Consider the following 21813-nt stretch of genomic DNA (forward strand, 5'->3'; position numbering starts at 1 on the left):
TAAGATCTCACCAAAATCAACGAGCTTTTCCTTAGATCTTCCAACATCAAATTCAGCTATGGCTCAGAAGTTCTAGGAATAAAATTTTGATATTATCTTCAGATCTTTTATCTCTTATGTCTATCAAATCAATATCTCGATTTAATGGTCAGAACTTTGCTTCTGCTCGGGTAGTGAAATAGTGTTGAGTTAGAAAGATCGATAAGCTACCAAAGAAGGAGATATTTGATCATTCTCGACTAAATACATATTGCCAAAAATTTAGAGGCGCGTCCACGTTAGAAATCATGGGTAGGACAAACGTTGGCAAAAAAATTGAAAGTTACTATATTTAGGAGCTCCAACGCAAGGGGTACCAGTCGTTACCACAAAACTAAGAAAACTTTCCGTATTTACAAGGCTGCGTCTGAGTACCTTAAGAATAATGAAGATATTGTTGCTTGAAAAAAAGAGACCGAAAATGAATCAAAAAGAGGCTGAAAAAAAGACCAAACAGAAAGCAAGAAAACAAAACGAAACCTAATAGGATCCAGGAAATAAGAGCTTGATATTGATTCTTTATACCATCAGAGCAGAACTAAGACTTTTCTCTCGTGATTTTTACAACAAGTATAACTGCTAGTGTTACTGTATGTGTATGTTCATAGTCTTCTCTAGTAATATCATCAGAAATTATTTCAGGTATTAAGGTAATTCTTCGAGAATTGTATCAAGAAAGTCCTTTTTCCTCCGTGATTATGTGTAGTGATTCTTCCATAGATTTTCCTGGGACATCCTCCAAGATTCCTCGTCAGAACACCTACTGAATTACAATCAATAGCTTCTCCAGAATTTTTAGGGATTTCCTATGAAATTGTCTTTCAGGATTTATATAAGATTTCAATTAGATATATATATCTGCAGGAACCTTCAGCAATTGTCCAAGCGATTTCTTCTAAAATTTCTACAGAAATACCTCCTAACACCAAATTTATTGAGATTTTCTCAAGTAAGTCTTAAAAGTTTTATTTTCAGGAATTACTGCAATGAAAAACCTAAAAAGTTTTAGAAGATTTCATAGATAATTTGCTGAGGTAGTTGAAAAAAATCAATCCAATTTCGGGATAATATTCCACAGGATTTGCTAAAGGAATTTTTCGAAAAAATGCTGTAGGATGAATTGGTGTGAAAACTTGAATAGACTTTAGAAGGTTGCATGGGAATGCTTTGAGAAACATTTTAAGAAATATTTAGAAAAACTGCAGAGGCAATATTTGGATTTAATGCTGGAGAATACTTGGATCACCTACTCCTAGAAAAAAAAATAGATTTGTGCGTAGAACCCCTCAAGAAGTTCCTGAGTCCCTGGGAGGAAACGTGGATGAAATCTCGAAGGAATCCACATAAACTAACGGTGGAGTTTTTGCAGAGTTTCTTAAAAAAACATGAATCTATTTTTTCAAAAATTCAGTAATAAACATTTGTGGATATCCTCGGGAGAAATTCTGGAAATCTTTGGAAGATCTCCTACAGTAACAACTGGAGATTTTGGTTGATGGATTAGTGAAAAAATATCTGGGGAAAATTCCAGGGTAAATGTGAAAAAAATAACAATAATACCTGAAGAAATTACTGGAGGCAGCATCTTTGGAGTTCTCATGGATTTTTTGGATGGAGCAAATTCTGGAGAAAGCATGCTTTGGAAAATTTCAAGAAGAATTTCTGGGAGAATTGGTAGAGAAATCTCTAGGAGAATATCAGGAGAGATCCCTCTAGAAGACCCTGAAAGTATTCCAAATAAATTTACTATGATAATTAATGAGCTTGGGAATTCTGAGACGAACTCTTGAAGAGCTTGTTGAACCCGATATAGTCTATAAAGTTTTCTCTGGAGCCTGTACAATTTCACATCAGGATTCAATGCAACCATATTAAGAAAAGAGAGACTTTTAAGACCTTCCATTGAAGTAGAGACTTTTAGAGATTTGCATTAAAATAGCGTCCGGAAAATACAGTGGGAATTTTTAAGAATTAACTAAGAACTACTTCCAGAAATTTCTAGGGTGATTCTGAATCAGCCAAGAACTTCTTGACACTCTGGGAGTTCTATAGGAAGTGTTCTGGAAATCTTCACGAGGTTCAGCTTTGATAGATCATACCAAGAGTGATCGCATGTTTAGAAATCGCTAGCACCATCACCCTTGTGTTTTGTATAACACGATGAGACTGGTCTCTGATTAATTCATAACTTCTTCCAAATATTCTTCTAGAATCTTTTGATAATTCTCTATAGATATTCCAAAAACAACTAATGAATTACTTCCAGGAATGCTCACGGAAATTCGTCCCAGAACATATACAGAGTTGGTCGTTGATATTTTTAAGAAATCATCCATTGATTCGTTCAGAAATGCCATAGACGATTGCAGCATTAGTTTTTCTAACGATTAAAGAAGTTTCTTGTAACAATTCTCACAGTTTAGGTTCCCAAGATTTTCACGACATATTTTTGCATGGGTCTTGCATAAACCATGTCACGCTACACTAGGCATGAGAAACCATGAAAAACCTTCCATTATCTATAAGAATAAATACGACGTTGATTGAGTTTGTATGTATATTGAACAGATGATAAATAGTTAAATTTCTTTTTCAAGCTTTCTGTTGTTCTTGTTCTTATTTCATTTTTATTAAATCGTGGGTAGGACAAACCTTTGACTGTCCTACCCAGGTGTTTTTGTGCGTAGTACATGTCCTACCTGTCCTATCCACCTCCCGCGCCACTGCCAAAAATACATATTATTCACCACCTTGAAATGCGAAAGGTTCTGACAATTATGAGTGTTATGACTTTTTGGAGAACTGAGCTGTTCGAGGAAACGGGGTCTTCGGGGAACTAGCATTCTGAAAACTGGCGGGAGAACGACATTCGGCAAACCGCCATTCGAGGGAAAGTAGCAGAACCAGATTATGCAATCCCAAGCTACATGTCTGTACGATTCAATAAAAATCACTTAAGAACCTTGAAGCGCAATGTTTGATTTCAGAGAAGCAGCGTTTTTTATTATTTCCCAAAAAAAATCGTTACACTTTTCAATTCTTCTAATTCAAACGTAATTTTTTCTAATATTTCATTACTTTTTTGAAATTCCACTTTAACTGTTTAAAATTCAATCAATTGCGTATCAGAAGTAAACACATAGTTGTTCTTTATTATTTTAGGTATTATAGAATAATTATCTTTTGAAGATCCGTATTTTGGAAATCCTCCTAAATTTGGCATATATATGAGTAAAGAAACGCAAAAAGTTAAGCAGAAGCATGTACGGATCAAGTTTAACTCTGTTTGAGAAACTAATCATTACTTGGAAAGTAGATGAGTAAAACAATATACTCTGAAATATTTCTAAAAACTGTTTGTTATGTTTTTAATGTTATTGTTTTACTGGTGTTGAAAATTATGTGCCAATTCTCCATTTCCTAAAATACGGGACAACTCGAACATTTTCCATAAAACAACGGGACAGCCCGTCGAGGGGATGAAAACGGTACTGTCCCGTTAAATACGGTACGTATGGTCAGCCTATACCTTTTGCACTACCGAGGGACCAAATGCAGTACTAGAAGTGGTACCCAATCTGAACCCGAGTGGGACGGACCTGCTATGGCTGTACAATGCCCCTTTCTCCTTCACCGTTTTGTTTTTGCTAATTGTGCCACCGATGGATTTGATATCTGGCTTATAGTCGAAACTAACATTCGCCTCACACGCGTCTGAAACGATTCTGGATACGAAATCCATGAACGTTCGCATACCCTTAACATACAAAGGTATCGACCGTGATAATTTTATTTTGAATTTATTTATCGGCATATCGGTCTATTTTGCTCGAAGTAAGAGGGAGCATGGAGAAGAAAGCAATGAATACTAGATTGATAGGTACCGTAAGGGAACGGCGAGAGAAATTGGATTAGATGTTGAAGAGGGCATACCATATGAAACAGTGTCTTGGTAGTGTCATTCTCAAAACACACCCAAGCCGTTCCCATAGGGGACGTTAGTCACAAAGAAGTGACGTTTCAAGTAATACTGTTTCATATGGTATGCCCTCTTCAACATCTAATCCAATTTCTCTCGCCGTTCCCTTACGGTACCTATCAATCTAGTATTCATTGCTTTCTTCTCCATGCTCCCTCTGACTTCGAGCAAAATAGACCGATATGCCGATAAATAAATTCAAAATAATAGTTACTACCTTCTTCTTTTTCTTGTACTGCACCCAGTTTCGTTTTTCTTTATCCGGAAGCTTGCTAACCAGGTCTTTGATGAGAATCGGATTCACTAAATGTAGCGTAAGGTCTGCTGCTTCTAGATGCTCACAAAGTTGTTCCACAGCGTTTCCAAAGAGAATGAAACTGGCTAGTTTATCGGCTCTTGGTGGTTCAAGCTTGCGAACCTTATCTAAGTGGCTTTGGAGCAGTTGTTCGGGTCGGCCGTATAGCTGACGGAGCTTTGAAATCACCCTGGGAACCGATTGGGGAAGTAGTAATTGGCCCCGTCCGCCTCCAGTGCTGCACCCATTAGGTCATCCTGGAGTCTCACCAGATTTTCCAAGTTTCTATAGCCGCAAGCTTCGTTTGACGCTTGATACGCTCCGAAAAACAAGGGCCACTCTTCTCTCTCCCCGAGTAACACACATGTTATAATTGATGCATATTAACTCTTATATGACAAAAGCTAGTCATATAAGAGCTAATATGCATCAATTATAACATGTGTGTTCCTTGGGTCTCTTCTTCATCACTGCTGTCCGAGAGAGAAACTTCCCTTTTCTGCTTGTTGTTGACGACTTCCGCTTTTCTCAGTTGTTGGTCAACGGTGATCATTTTCGCGCGATATGCTTTCTCCATCTCCTTCATGTGGAGCAGATGCGCTTCCTTCTCCTCCAGCTCTTTCTTAAGTTCGATTTCCTTTTCCTCGATCTCCTTCTCGTAGTAGCCATTCCTCCTCTAGCTCTCTTTCTCGCAGGGCTCGCTCCATCCGCATTCGTCTTAGTTTCAACGCGTGCTTCATTTACAGCTCCTTCTCACGGAGCAGCAATTCCGCGTTAATTTCTTCTTCTATGCGCTTCCTTTCCGCTTCCATCGCTTTCATTTTCTCGTCCACGACCGGCAACGGGACCATCGGCAGACGGTCGGTTGATTTCGAACTCAATTTGTCATATTCCTCCGCAATTTTCTTGGTACGAGATGCCTTCCTTTTTTCTGGTACTCCTAGAATACTGCTTGGTAGGTGGCCTCACTACAGAATTATTTTTATCCTTTTTTGATGCCGTTGTATATCCCACGCTGCGAATGTGAAACCAGCGGTCGCACCCATCACAGGCAATCATCGCTTCATCCCGAGTTGATGTTTGCCCACATTTCGCGCAAGGAGTAGTTGTTAGATCCAGGGATTTACCGCTCATCGTGATAAAGGGTACCAAAATCTCGTTTTTTGATTTTGGAGATTGTTTGGGTACCTACTCTATTTATTTCCTAGCAGCTTTTCGAAGCAGATCAAAAACAGAAAGGATTTATTTAGATACCATAATGTTACAATGAGAAATACCCATCAATCTACTTACGCAAATGATTTCCTCCCTCCTTACAAATCCCACTTCTTCCTAGATCCTTTTACTCCTTCTTTTTTTGCATTTTTCTTGTCCCTAATATTTTAACATTTCATTAATAACAGTTTCGTTTTCTCTTTTCAGCTTACTTACAACTCCGTACAAAGCACAGCAGCGTACCTATACTTCGGTTCGCGTGTGGTACAAACTGTGGTAAGTTTTGTTATTTAAGATACGGGGATTTCTTTATTATCGGACAATTTGGGCCGGAGGTTCTCCGATTTGCATGAAATTTTCACCAGAGGTAGACCTCGTGGATATATGACCAAAAGTGAAATTCAAAAAAATTATAGTGGCCTATTTTCCCGGAAAACTCTAGATGAATTTTCACGATTTTTCTATATACCTCAAACTTTGAAAATCCATATCTCCTGAACTATGCATCGTAGAACAAATTTTTTTAGCGAAATTGAAAGGAAATTTTCTCAGCAATCTATTAAAAATATAAAAAGAAAAACATCTCTCGGAAAATTTTTCACCATGGAGAAAATTGTCGGAAAAATAGCGAAAAAACTATCGTCTGTATCATGAAAAATTTTCAAAAAAATATTTTTTGTTTCATCAATCCATACTCCAACTTTCGTCCATAGACGCCAAAGTGGTATCTTTTACCGTTTAGGCGACAGAACTGAAAAACCGATGACCACCCGCACGCTTCCCATAGAAAACTGTGTTCTATTGTGGGCCTCATAACCGTGCGCTAACGGCGGCAGTAATTTACACGCGTTGTAAGTGTCATTCATGAATGACTTGGACGAAAACAACAACGAAGAGAATTATAACAGCTATGAACTCGGCCGCCTTAAAGAGAGAACCGCTCTTCTACTGCATTCGGCTGACAACAACCATCGTTTTATTTTGGATCGAGCGGAGATATTAGATTGCCATAGGCGATACTCCGCTCTCCCCGTTTTGGAAGTTTGCCATATCATCAACACAGACAAAACGGTAAACAAACGAAGCGACTGTGATAGTTTAAGTACGACATATGCAGGAATTTTGCACACACTCAAAGCGAAAATCAAAACAAACCATGTAGATAGACAGACAATAAGTAATCAGACAAACACTAACGAAAATGATAATGACACCCAATAGACTATTTCAACCCACTTAACTTGCATACAATATAAGACACCCATCTTAACTTTTATTAAACAATCAATACAAAATGACGGTTGAAATAACATAAAACAGTGAGAAGCAAACTGAGTAGTGAACCGTTGTCCAAGTTTTTCCGTCTGTAAACCAGTTAAATAGTTAGTTAATGTCTTTAGTGTTGTAAAATTTAAATTGTAAAATGTGTTTGATTGTTGAATATTTTTTAGGAAATTGATGAAGACCAAATACTTGACCCATATCCATAAAACACAACCACCAGACAAAGAACAAAATTTTCTGTAAGTAACAGTGTCTTTTCATTAAAATTATGTATGTAACGTTGTCCAATTTGTTCCTTTAGAACCCTTGAAAAAGATTGAAAATACAATCGAAACGTTGGGCGTAGAAGAAATATTTTAGTTCTGATTGCCGTTGAGACTGAAAGCCGCTAAGAAAATCCCCCGTGTTATTTACGTGGCCATGGAAACTAGTGAATTCAGCACCGCTCAAACGTCAGATTAGTGAACTCGTGCATTGATCCATGGACCGATTCACGAGTTCACTATTTGACGTTTGAGCGGTGCCAAATTCACTCGTTACCATGGTCACGTAAATAACACGGCGCCGCTTAAACGTCAAATAGTGAACTCGTGCATTGATCCATTCTCACCGATTTCTTCCGTCTTCCACTTGTCAGCTGTCATTTTTGAATATTCGGCAATTAAACCGCCGTCTACTGCCCAGCGGTGTTAACAGTACGGTTGTTAAGAAAATTTTCCGGTTTACGGTAGCCGTTGAGTTCTACCGCAGGCTTCGAAATCATTCTATCATTGAAGCAAACAACTCAATCATAGTATGGTTGAATAAGAAAACGATATGAAAAATAGCAGTAAACAACAATCATCAAAACGGTATCCAAGGTATCATTGAAGCTCACTGATGATAGGGCAAATCAGTGATGTGACGCTGCGGTAGCTTTTGTGTTGAACCGTGAAACGAAAAGTTTTCCCAAAAAATACAATAGTTTTCTTGTATTTTTAGTGCGAAAGTTGACAAACTTTGACAGCTAAACGGAATGACGAATCCATTGACAACTATCAACATTGGGGTGTCTCAAAATTTCACTTTATCTGAACTCTTAGGGGCTCAACCTCTAAAAAAAGGTAGCTGAGGATATTACAATCATGCTTATGTAAGGGGAGAACGACGTTTGCATGTTGCTCAGTTTCGATTTTTGGAAAAAGTCCGATCTTCTTGAATTATCAAACAATAGCCCAGAACAGGGCCCAGATAGCCGTAGCGGTAAGCGCGCAGCTATTCAGCATGACCATGCTGAGGGTCGTGGGTTCGAATCCCGCTGGTCGAGGATCTTTTCGTAAAGGAAGTTTTCTCTATTCCCAGGGCATAGAGTATCTTCGTACCTGCCACACGATATACACATGCAAAATGGTCAATCGGCAAAGAAAGCTCTCAGTTAATAACTGGAAGTGCTCATAAGAACACTAATCTGAGAAGTTGGTTTTGTCCCAGATGGGACGTAACGCCAGAAAGAAGAAGATCAAACAATATTTCTAGTTCAAATTTTTTTGTCAAACTCCTTAAGATATCAACTCATGCAGGTTTGACTGTGCCTGAAAACCGTCTGCCGAATAATTAATCATGTTTTAACAAAAATCACATGTCAAATATGATGCGGTACAGAATCTGCTTCGGTTCATGGAACCATATGTTGGAAATTGGTTCACATTGGTATGATATTGTGCGAAAAATACCAAGAAATTCACATTTCTGCCTTCAGTAAATCTCGAATAACTCAAAAACGCATAAAATTTGTGGGATGATGTCTTCAATGTCTTATCATGTAAAATCCTTCCAGCTACTACTTTACAAAAGACCACATTTTAATTGGACGTCAGGATAAATTGTTATTTACTATTGCGCTTCATTTACAATTTTCCCGTTCTGCGGTAGCCGCCATGTTCTATCGCAGGCTTGAGAATCATTGTATTATTGGATGGAACCATCAAAACAAAGTATGCTAGTACAGCCTAAAGCTTTTAAAAACAGCCGAAAACAACTATCATCAGCATGGTTTCCAAGGTATCATAGCAGTCGATTGATGATACTTTGTGAATATCAGTAATGTGACAGCTGCCGTTTCTTTCTGTTCAATCGTAGAATATAAAGTTATCTCTAAAATTGCAATATATTGTAGTGGGTTTGTATGTGGCATGCTTCACTAATAATTATAATAATTATTATTTGGCAGGCAAGGTCCCAACGAGAAAAATCTAGGGCAGGACTTGACAGCTCAACTAAGACTGCCCCGTTGTTTTTAAGATAACTTTGACGATACATAAGCCAGTGCTATTAGTATCTTTTTTCAGAAAATCTTTTGAACAAATTCAAATATCAATGCTCATAAATTGGTAGTTTCTTACACGCTTCATTTATTTTGTACACAACAGGATAGTAGCTTTTTTTGATAATCAGGTCTATCAAGGTCTATATTGAAACCCGGTGATATTTTTTGGAGAAAATTGACATTATTTCCATTATATTGCTATCAATTAGGTATTTTTTATTTATTTGAGCATATGCGGTAAACTTAACATAGAAGTAGGCCTTTGTCGAAATGATTAATGAAAAGTGGTCTTCTTGATAGGCAATTGGTTCCTTTTTTTGTACTTTGACCTGACACAATAATTTTTACGTCATATCAAAATGTGGTCTTCGGAAAAGTTGTAACAGAGAAGATTTCACATGAGAATAGTTTGTTCACTTTCCCATGGATTAATATTACAAGCAGTTAGAGGATTGAACACAAAAGGTTTCCCTTTGCTATAATAATTTCCATATAACATAGGGGAGTAAAAACTTCATAATTTGCATCAGTATATTGTACACACTGCAGCTAAGTAGAACTCAAGAATACCCATCGTTTGACACGACTGCAAACAATTGGTTAAGGACTTAGTTAAGTGAAAACTAATGACCGATTCGGCGAAGATTCAACGTACCGAATTGTGACCCATGAAGGTTCAGTTCATGAATGTGAACAATACAGATGATTGCAATTTCAGTAAACGTAGTAAATAAAGCCCTTCACGCTTGCAGCGAGTAGGCACGTATGGGAACGAAAAACTAATCGCCCGTTGCGTATACCTTAATAATTAAATTCCAAAACATCAAATTTACTCAATTCACCAAATTACCCCTGCATGAATCATAAAAATGTGTCAGCAAACCATTTGTTGCTATCCAATTTACGACTGTAAACGATAATTGTGTCGCCCATTCTGGTGCGCAGCCACCCACAAGCCTCGTTATGACCCTTGTCGAACCCTTCTGATGATCTGCATTGCAATGATAGCCCATTATTTTCACCGCGCAGCAAAGCTTTTCGCATTTTGCGTCATTAGTTTTAAGCCTTCGCGCTCCTGCTTCGCTTTGAATATCGAGGGACCCTGATCTATTATTCACAAGCGCTGCCATTGGTGCATTCATTGATGGGAACTCTCCACAGTTTGCGCCAATTACCAAGCAAGCATTTCTCTTGTTTTAGAACTGAGCCGAACCAAGCGCTTCCCTATTGTTTCGCTGCAGTTTGTCTGCATCCTGGAGTCCGGGGAGAAAATTAGCAGCACGGCATAATTATTACAGTTGTTTCGCGTTTATTCTACATTTGTAACGGTCGTTGTCGGTTGATTGGATGGTGTTGGAGTAGACTGGTCCTGGGAGAGAAATAAAGTGGTAGAATTTTACGGAGCACCCCTCAGGATTATTTCCTAGGTTTAGAAGAAGACATTTTGGAAATTTCAGTTCATTTTTATGTTGAATGAGCTGGCGCATTTGAATTGAAATAAATAGGGGATATTCAGTTCAAACCCAATTCGTACCAAAGTAACCATAAACACAGCATCTTAAATGCATACAGGCCATATAACAGCACCAAAAATGCTGACACGCCTAGCAACAGCACTTCCACCGCATAGAAACCCTATTACTGCATCATAAATGCTTCTAAGCCTGGTACATAGGCACTAAATAAGCACTATATTGACTCTCTTGATGCTTTTGCAGTGTTTTGACAGATAAACCACGTGATAAGTGTTTGCAAGCAGTGTATTCGTTTTACAAGAGTGACAGATGGTCTATTTTTAATAACTGAATCGAATTTTAATTGAATATCTCATACAAACTTTAAAATAAATGCGCGATCAGATGGAACAATCACCTGAATTGAAACTTTGGGCGATATTTCCTTAACCCAAGGTACATTATCTAGGAGGTGCCCCATTGAGTTTTAAATTTTTTTTTGTTCCAGGACCAGTCTAGTGTCACGTTCCGCTTCCGCATCAAAGCATTTCTCTGCTGGATGGGACTTATGTACAGAGGCGATACAAATTGTTCAATATTTTACAATACCTAAATTAGTTACATGTGATAACTTTATCAGTCATCTATTTTAACCTACTTGTGGGTTTCCCAGTGTTCGATATCGTCATGACTCAATTCTACATCTATGTCACGTACATTACCCAGTCTCGTGCGAAGTCCTCACATCCCACCGTGAAAGCGAACCCCCACCCTTCATACGAGGGTCCATAAGCGAGTGACACAACTAAATATACACAATTGGCTTCCGATGGGCAACTCCAGCAAAACCTATTCAGTTCAACTGATTTTCAGCCGGAAATATTTAAAATAGGCTAACAGTGCCAGCGCGTAGAACAGGTGCAGTAGTGCAGCCGTTGAATAATTGATTCGACTCCACCAGTACCAGCCGCACCAGCTGCTTCCACCGCTACTACTACTGTTGCAGCAATTCCCGCTAGAACTGGCTGCGTCGCTTTCCGGTCGTCTCCTTCCCAGTAGAATCGTCCAATAGTGTTGCCGACTGGCCGCTCCAGATGCTTCCAGATTTTCACGGGTCACCTGTTCGTGGCACCGGCCAATGGCGAAGATATCGACCTTGCTCATCTTCCAACCGTTGTACTCCAGGGGTGAGATGCAGTAGTTCTTCGTGAGAAAATCCTCCCCACTTGGGTAGGACCCATTCGAAAGTGGACTCTCCAGCAGGGTGTGAATGTGGCAACCGCAGGGGAAATAGTTACCCACCACGTGCAGTTGGCTCAACCCTTCCAAAACTATACTGCCCGGTTCCGGTGTTTCCAGCAGGTGATTGCCCTGCAGCCGTAGCGATTTGATGTGATTGGCGTACGTGATGTTGAGCTCCTGGATGGCATCAATCTTGTTGTTGAGGATGCTGAGCGTGTCCACGTGTTCCAGTCCATCGAAGGCGTTCGCACTGATTACGCCGAGGTCCGATTCCTGAAGGGACAGGAGCTTGACGTTGGTCAACCCCCGGAAGGTGAACGCACTGACTTCGGTGAGATCCATGAAGGAAAGCTTCAGATGGCCGACCTGCGGAAGACCGGAGAAGAAATTGAAAACGTGATTATTGTTCGATAGTAGGATTGATTGCTACAGATTTCTTGTGCATGTGAAATTACTTATCACAGATCTGTCACTTGGCCATTCCATTTAATTCTATGGATATGAGAAGTAGGGAAGCAATACTTGTTTTGACCAACCTACTAGAAAATATTGTTTTAAGACACTTGCAGAGCCTAACATGTACTGCATATAGTGTGTGTCCCAATAAAAGTGATAGTGCGGTTTTAAGCGTGTTATAGGTAATTTATAATTTTGTGTGTATTTTTCTAACATGGCCCTTGTTAAAATAATATGAATGTGCATAAAAAATCTTGGAGTTAATTAAGGAAATAGTAGAAAACAATTTTAAAACCTTAACTTTTTGGACGTTCCTATATCAGTGAGTCTCAATGGAAAATCAATGTAAACCACTATTATAGGAACACATGTTAGCAAATACCACTATTACTGGAACATGAATTCGATGATTCTGTCATTCTAAGATTATATTTTACGGGAAATAGAATAGAATAGCTTTTGAATGTCGTATTCAGATATAAAAAAACGACCTTCCGTTATTTTTTGCAGATTTTTTATTCCTCAACCCGTTACTATTGTCTCTATCACTGGTGTAGACGTCCAACGCCAAATTGAAAGTTTCAATCCATATAATATATGAAACATATCGGAACTAAACATGAACTTTATTTTAGCATAGGAAATCGCATTGGTCAATATAAGTCACCACAACCAGTTTTGTCCAAATTTCAAACTTCAGTTCTTCACACGGTCAATCACATGGATTTCTTGTGAGAGTTGCCAAATTAGGAGTACTCTGGCTAAATTAAGAGTGTAGGAGTTTTTTTTTTTGGAAAATGTGATTTTCTTTTTTAAATCAATTTGGACAAATAAAGAAACGTAGGCTTGGGGCCCAGATAGCCGTAGCGGTAAACGCGCAGATATTCAGCATGTCCATGCTGAGGGTCGTGGGTTCGTATCCCGCTGGTCGAGGATCTTTTCGTAAAGGAAATTTTCTCGATTCCCAGGGCATATAGTATCTTCGTACCTGCCACACGATATACACATGCAAAAATTGTTAATCGTCAAAGAAAGCTCTCAGTTAATAACTGTGTAAGTGCTTATAACACTACTGAGAAGCAGGCTTTGTCCCAGTTGGGACGTGACGCCAGAAAGAAGAAGAAGAAGAAGAAGAAGAAGAAGACATGAGTCAATATCGAATCATGCACACCAATTTTTCGATCAATCTTCCAGCAATTCCGTTTGCTGAAACCCATCCAGCAATATACTATTTTACTGATGTACAGCATTTCTGATTTTTTTTACTGGAATTCAGCAAACTAATTTGCTGGATACTTGTCATCACCATCAGATTTACTGGTTTTCAGTAATTCATATGACACTTGATTGATAACCAGCAATCCATTTGTAATTTTGCTGTAAACCAGTAAACATAATTACTGAACTCTTATCAGCATTTTTTATTGCCGAGAGTCAGCAAACAGTTTTATCTGTCAATCGATAAACTCAAAACTATAGAAAAATTTCTCTTACTCACTTGCCATATCATCATGAAGCTTGGAAATGTTTACTCGAACATTAATGTTTTATGTACATTTTTCGGAACATTGTATATGGTAAGTACTAAATATTCAGTGTGATATTGATTGTTTGATAAGCATTAAAATGTTCATTTCTAGGTGGTGACAATACCGTTACGGTAGACGGTGCTTTGCCTCTCCCCCAAAGCGCAGAATATTGTGTTTATTTTTTGTAAAAATAAATGTTTATTACATACAAGACATTCGCATTGTCCATTGTTTTTATGGCATCGTTAACAGATATCATCTAAAAATATTCATTGACCGGGAGCTGGCGACCCGAAATTGCTGGAAACCAGCAAGGAATCCCACGAGAATAACAAATAACCTAGTGCTGATTATTCAGCAAATTAAAATTTACATTGCTGTATGGTCAGTAAACCAGCTGTCATTTGTAGAAGAATTTGCATTGCTGATTAGATCAGCAAATTTTATTTGGCTGGATCGATTGCTGAATTTACAGCACAAAAAAAAAGTCAGCAAAAATTTGCTGGTTTAAAGCAATAAAAATTTGGTGTTTGGAACATCGACTGATGGATATTTAGTTACATACCATTGTGATTCAAATTACGGATGCATAATGCCTCAGTTGATTCATATAAAATAAAGCATTCTGTATGATTCCTATGCGTTACCGAGCTTTCGAAACACTTAAGAATCGTGACGAATTTAATTTGTAAATAATAATCGATGATAACTTTGAAACCAATGCATATATTTACCTCAGGTTTGTTTTATTTGATAAGCAGTTGGTTCAGAAAAAATTCGAGCTTGTTAATAAAGCTTTTTAAAGCTTTATTTAACTGTGACAACAGATCAAAAAGAATGTTAAAAAAATGTATTCGTCAAATTGACAGAAAATATCAAGCACCTACATAGTTTTAGAGTACACAATGGTACAATTGTAAAATATTGTTGTAAATTTTCATTTATAGATTTGAGTCCTAGCAGGTGTGAATAAAAAGGATCCTTTAGCAAATGATAGAGTAAGGTGGGGCAAAAGTTCGACCATAGTGGTATAATCAAAATTTCCAGAAAAACAATAGCAGTGGAAACAATATAAATACCACACAGTGAACCTTCAACATATTGACTATGAGTTTGCCGAACAATTTTTAATTATAACAGTTTAAAAATTGATTGTCTTAAACGAAATTTCGCCCCACCGGTGGGGCAAGAGTTCGAATCTAGTGTGGGGCAAAAGTTCGCTGGCCGAAACACAAAATATCGACATTTTTATTAGATACATACTTTATACTAGCCATAAACTTATGTTCACAGAAAAATACTAAATTTCATCAAAAAATTGCCCAAAACAGGATTAATTGTAATATACCCAAAAATAGTAGTTTTTCGCAAAACTATGCAAAAATGTAAAACTTGAATGGAATTTTTTGCACAATTAAGCAAATTTAGCTGAATTTGAAGATAATATATGAATTTTAAGGAATTTGAAAATTTTTCCGTGAGTCGATCGAACTTTTGCCCCGCGGATTCAAACTTTTGTCCCACTATGGGCCAAAAATTGTTCTCAGCATTTATGCAAAAACTAATACACATCAAAGCATCCTCATGATAGGCCTCGAAACGTCCTTACATAAAACATTGAAAAAGATTTTATCTTTATTTAGTTTGCAACGAAAGTTTTACCTAATTTTACTATATTCACGTCGAAAAACAACAAATAGCTACAACTTTTCCGAATCTCAACAGATTTTTATGAATTTCGAGTGAAAGACTCTTACATGAATTCGAGCTACCACACATTTATAAGTTTTGTTTTGAATTGAGCTAGAGATCTTAAAAAGGAACTCTTGTCTCACTCGAGCTTTTGCCCCACTTTACTCTAAGTGTTTAAAGTTCTGTATGAGATATGTAGCAAAAAATACACAGAACCACAAGAGCGATAATTCACAAACCCGAAACACGCAAAAGGGATGAAGACTCAAAGTAACAGAACACATCATTCATTCAAAGGTACACTGAAAGTTTGTTATTCATGAACAGATATCGGGACTTTATTTTTTGTAAAAAACTTTGATTTATTTTTAGAGTAAAGTGGGGCAAAGGTTCGAGTGGGGTAAGAGTTTCTTTTTAAGATTTCCAGCTCAATACAAAACAAATCTTATAAATGTCATGGTGGTTCGAATGCTATTCAAGTAAGAGACTTTAAATCCAAATTTCATAAAAATCGATTGAGATTTGGAAAAGTTATGGCTATTTGTTGTTTTTCGACGTGAATATTGTAATTTTTGGTCAAACTTTCATTGCATGGAACCAATTGAAGATAAAATCTTTTTCAATATTTTATGTAAGGGCGTTTCTAGGCCTAGCATAAGGTTTTTGTTTTTGCCTAGATGCTTGAAAACAATTTTTGGCCCACAGTGGGGCAAAAGTTCGAATCAGCGGGGCAAAAGTTCGACCCATGTATATCACGGAAAAATTTGCAAATTGCCTTAAATCCACATATTATCTTCAAATTCAGTTAAATTTGTCTGATCGTGTAAAAATTGTCACCAAAATTTTACATTTCCACATAGTTTTTTGAAAAACTGCTATTTTTGAGTATATTACAATTAATCCGGTTTTGGGCAATTTTTCGATGAAAATTTAGTGTGTATTTTTCGTCAAACTTAAGTTTACGGCTGGTGTAAAGTATAACTATCATGAAAGGATCGATATTTTGTGTTTTAGCCAGCGAACTTTTACCCCACACTAGATTCGAACTCTTGCGCCACCGGTGGGGCAAAAGTTCGAATAAGACAATTAATTTTGAAACTGTAATAACTAAAAATGGGTTAATATTTTGACACAAGTTTGTTCAGCAAAATTATATCCAATACGTTGACGGTTCACTGTATGGTATTTGTTTTGTTTTAACTGCTATTGTTTTCCTGGAAACTTTGATTATACCACTAAGGTCGAACCCCACCTTACTCTATATGTTCACTAGTGGTCTCGACAAACTTCGTCTTGCCATCTTACGCCAATCAGTTGATCCCTTTCGCCATCCATTAGCCATTTAGTGACATACAAAAACCACTCCATTTTTATTTTTATAGATAGATAGATAGTTAGATAGATAAATACAGTTCATACTCATAACATGGATGTCACTATTATTCCAAATTGTTGGCACATTGACATGGATAATGGAAAGGGAACTCATCGTAAAGCTGGTGAAAGTTCGGGAGATTTTGTTTAATTGTTATTGCAAACCGAAGTTCACCAATCCTTAAATCATTTTGAAAATCTCATAGCATAGGTTTTCACGATGTTTGGTCAAAAATTGAATAGTAAGTAAAAATTACTTTCACTTATGATACAATAATTTTAAAGCATATACTCAAACTTCAATAACATTTGAAGGGTGAACATAAAGCTAAGAAAAAGATGCAAGACTTTGAATTTTCCAAGTTGAGTTCGTTACTGTCCTTATCTTTTGAATGGTGGGTGAAGATTTTGACTACGCAACATGAATAATTTTACATACGGGAACTTACGTATTCTCGGCAGTCTAAGCCGATGCCGCGCTTCTTTCCTAATTTTCTCGGACATAAGCAGACTAATGCGCTGCTCAATCCTGTATCGATTCACATCGACAGACTTGTTAAAATGCTTTTGGAAACGTTTTTACAACGCTGCGACCATCTCTTGTCAGTGTGACTATTGTCGGCAGCCTCATTCTCTTCGGAAATTTTCCCATAATAACTGCTGGTGAATCTCTTCGGCAGTTCCAAATCAGTCGCATTTTGAGGCATGTTCATTTGAATTGATGACATCTCCGGCGATATTGGTTGTTCAGTCTCGTGAATCTCGTCAGCGGGAAGCGGGTAAAACAAAGAACCATCTGAATGTTTTCATTATGTGTTCTGATAGAAATATACTGTGTATTTAGCGTTTGAAATTTAGTTGCCGATAATAGTCGAATGCTGCCGAAAAAGCAGGTTGCATTGTGAAAATACCTTTTTTTCGGGCTAAATAAAAATGTTTTCTTTCCTCGACTAGCATACGCGATATCTTTATCGGAACATTTGATTTTTGTCAATCGCGAAAATTTGTTACGTAACGGTAACCGGAGCCACCCCTCCTTATATTGTGATAATTCTCAAACAAATTTGTCACCATCAGTAGATCATGGCCTGCTGAACAACTTTGCTGAAGAAACCAACTTTCTAGCTTATCAGGATCTCAATATAGGTATAGAATGTAAATGAAAAAGTATTACTATCGCCACCTGACGGATAAATACTCAATCAGATTTGTCACTAGACAGGACTAAAATGTGTATCAATAAGTGTTCGTTTTTTATTTTTGTTTTTTTTTTTAAGTATTTTACTGCTTTTTGCCTTCATAAAGTTCTACAATTAAAGTTGAAATACAATGTTACAGACAAAATCAAACAATATAAAAACAACTTTAGCTCGTCTGAGAAAAGGCATACAATTCGGTTGAGTTGTCTTAGAAAAATCTGGAAATGACAATATGATTTTTTCAAGTTATCAAAATCTTTTTGCGACCAGCATGGTATCAGAAATATGAATTTATTTCATGTTATTTACAACAAACTCTCATTGAAATAGCTGCAACAAGTGAATAACCGAACACAATAGAAATTATAAGATATTTACTTGGGTTATGGCCACGCGTCGTAATTACATCTCTGGATCCAGATGATCAATGATCAAAATTGAGACAGATTCTAATAGTACAAGACGCTTACAAGAAATTGTGAATAAATGTTTAAAAACTATTGCGATTTATATATAGTTTTGGGGTATAAAAAAGCAGCATCATTCTGTTATTCGTGGCCAAATGCTTGAGGCTTTTGCTCACTATGCTTCGCCTTCCCTTTTCTCAATAATTATCAAAGCTGAAAAGTTCAATTTTGGCGCCAAAAAGGAAATCCACTTTGCTACCGAGTCTTTGTATATTCAACTTCCAATGTGCATCTACCCAAATTCAAACTTACCGTATCCAGTGCGTTGAACGCATCCTGCGAAATGTTGCGAATCCCCGCGGGCAGCGTCAATCGATCGACCGAGCCCAAGTTGGAGAATGCATTCTTCTCAACGACCACCGTCGGATTGTCGGCCAAATTGAGCAGCAGGATTCCGGCCGAACCGGCAAACGCGTACGCCTCGATGCGCAGAATCTTGTTGTGCGAAAGGGTTATTTGCGATACGTTCTGCAGCCCAGCAAACGCGAACGAGGCCACCGTCGCCAGCGGAGTGTGCTGTATCGAGAGTTCCCGCAACCGAGGCAGCCCCCGGAAGGCAAACGGTTTTATCGTGCTAATGTTGTTTCTGTCGAGCGAGAGCTTTTTGAGTGCTTTCAGCCCCAGGAACGCGTCGCTTTTAATTATCGGGAAGATGTTCTTCTGCAGCGAGAGGATTTCCACGGTGGACGGCATGTGGGCAAGGGGGATTTCCCGCAGTGAACCACTGTTGCACATGACCTGGGGGAGGGGGGGATAAGAGAAAACATAGCAGTTCGTTAGAGTTCAATTGGGTTGTGGAGGATGTGAAGCATAATTTCGATTGGCATCGGTTTTGCATCGGAAGAGTATGTAGGATGGTTTTTTGCATGTTATCTTGATATCAAGCATCATGTTATTTAAGTGAGTCTGCCCCAACTCTTCAAGGTGATTCTTTAGGTTTAGGAAATATCCCTCAAGATTTCCTTTTGAATTTTTATCGTAATTTCCTTTAGAATATCCTTCTGAATTTCTTATGTTTTTTTTATTTTGCTTTTGGAATTCAATTTGGAACTCGCGTCTGAATTTCCTTTGGGATTTCCTTCATAATTTCCTTTGGAATACTTCAGAAATTTCCATTGAAATTGACTTTGGAATTTTGTACGGAATTACCGTTAGATTTTTTTCGCAATTTACTTAGGAATTCCCTTCGGATTTTTCTTCCGCATATCCATCGGAATTTTCTTCGGAATTTCCTTCGAAACTGGCATCGGAATGTCATTCAGATTTTTTTTGAATTTCCTTCGGAATTAGGAACTTTCTGGAACTTCCATGATTTCCTTCAGAATTCGTGAATCTGTGGATTTGTTAAGGATTTCCCTGTTGAATTTTCTTCGGAATTTCGCTTGGATTTTTTGTTTGAATATGCTTTGGGTTTCACTTCGGCATTTCCATCGAAATTTCCTTTGGAACATCCTTCACAAATTTCATTTGGGATTTTCTTCGGAATTGGCTTTGGCATTTCCATAGGAAATTCCATTGAAATTTTTTTCGGCATTACCTGTATTTTTTTCGGAATTTCTTCTGGATTTTTTTTTAATTTCCTTTGTATTTTCTTTCGTCATCTCTATCGGAATTTCCTTTCGAATTTTCATTGGAATTTCATTCAGAATTTTCTTTGAAATATCCTTCGGAATTAAGAATTTTATTTTCTGCGGAATTTGTTTCGAATTTCTTTTTCGGAATTTCTTTCGACATTTCCATTGAAATCCCTTCAGCATTTCCATTGAAATTTCCTTAGTGATAAGGATTCCTTTGGAACTTCCATCGTAACTTCCATGATTAACTTCGAAGTTTTATTTGGATAGATTTTATTTTAAATTAAATGTGAAATCCCCTCCTGAATTTCTTTTGGAGGTTTCAGAAGGAACTTTATTCGGAAAGTTTCTAGGGAGTTTTTCCATAAAATGCTCTAGGGTTTCATCCAGGAGAAATCCCAAAGGGAACGGTCAAAAATTTCTCTGCAAACTTTTAGGAGAAGTCCTTGGAAAAATTCCTGGGAAAAATCCCTGTGGAAACCCTGATGGAGTATCAACGAAGAAATTTTTGGTGGATTTTTGGAGAAATCACTTAGGTGTTCTCGGAAGAATTTCCGGCATAATTCATGTAGAAATTCCTTAAAGAATGCGGAAGGATTCCTGAAGGAAAGTTAAAAGGAATTCCCAGAGTAATTCATAAATAAATTTTCGGAAGAAACCATGAAGAAAAATTTGGCGAAAATCCTAAGAATTTTCCTGGAACATTCAGACACTTCAAGTGGAAGGCAATGAGTGGATTTCCCGAATAAATTCTGAAGGAATTCCAGAAAAAATCCTGAATTCGTAGGAACATCCTGAATAGACTCTCTGGAGAAACTTCCGAACGAAATGTCTTAAGAAATTCCGAAGAACATTCCAAGCGATGTTCTGAAATAAATTCTTATAAAAATTCCAAAGCAAATTTTGAAAGAAAATTTAAAAGCAAATTCCAAAGGAAACTCCGAAGAAAATTTCAAATGAAATTCCGAAGTAAATACAAAACCAAATTTCGAAGAAAATTCGGAAGGAATTTCGAAGGATATTTGAAAGCAAAATCCTAAGTAAATTTCGCTGAAATCCCAGAGCAAATTCCGTAGAGAAATTCTGGAAGGAAATTCCAAAAGGAAATTCAGAAAGAAAATTGTGAAGGGAATTCCGAATGAAATTCCAAAGGACATTGCAAAAAACAAATTAAAGAAAATTCCAAAGGAAGTTTCAATGGTAATTCTAGAGGAAATTTCGACGGAAATTATGAAGCGAAATCCAAAAGAAATTCCGAGGTACATACCAAAGCAAACTAAAAAGCAAATTCCAAAAACTCCCAATGGAAATTCTTAGAAATTCTAACAGAAACCCTTGAAGGAAATTCCAATTGAATTTCCTAAAAGTGTTCCAAAGGAAATTAAAAAAAAATTAAAGAAAGTTTCGAAGAAAATTCCTAAGGAAATTTCAATGAAAATTCCTAAAGAAATTTATATGAAAATTCCAAAGGAAATTTCAATGAAAATTTCAAAAAAAAAAAAACTATGGAAATTCCTAAAGGAATTTCAATAGAAATTCCAAAAGGAAATTCAATGGAAATTCTTTAAGAAATTCGGAAGAAATTCCAAAAGGTATTTCAAAGCAAATTCTGAAGGGAGTTCCAAAGGAAATCACGAAGCTAATGCCAATGCAAATGTCGAAGAAAATTCGGTAACAATTGCAAAGGAAATTCCGAAAGAAATTGCGAA

At 37.2% G+C, this 21813-nt stretch overlaps 1 protein-coding gene across 1 annotated transcript in view; it reads right to left on the reverse strand.

Annotated features, from left to right (window-relative positions):
• Positions 1-10424: 10424 nt before the first annotated feature.
• LOC5573798 (chondroadherin) overlaps positions 10425-21813 on the reverse strand; it is a 47138-nt gene continuing 35749 nt past the window's right edge. The window contains exons 2-3 of the mRNA XM_001660995.2: positions 18783-19268; positions 10425-12179 (exon numbers count right to left, since the gene is read on the reverse strand). Of these exons, the coding sequence (XP_001661045.2) occupies positions 11430-12179; positions 18783-19268 (1236 nt within the window). The 3' untranslated portion in view covers positions 10425-11429. The remainder of the gene's footprint in view (positions 12180-18782; positions 19269-21813) is intronic.

The sequence above is a fragment of the Aedes aegypti genome, chromosome 1 (assembly GCF_002204515.2).
Source record: "Aedes aegypti strain LVP_AGWG chromosome 1, AaegL5.0 Primary Assembly, whole genome shotgun sequence".
NCBI lineage: Eukaryota > Metazoa > Arthropoda > Insecta > Diptera > Culicidae > Aedes > Aedes aegypti.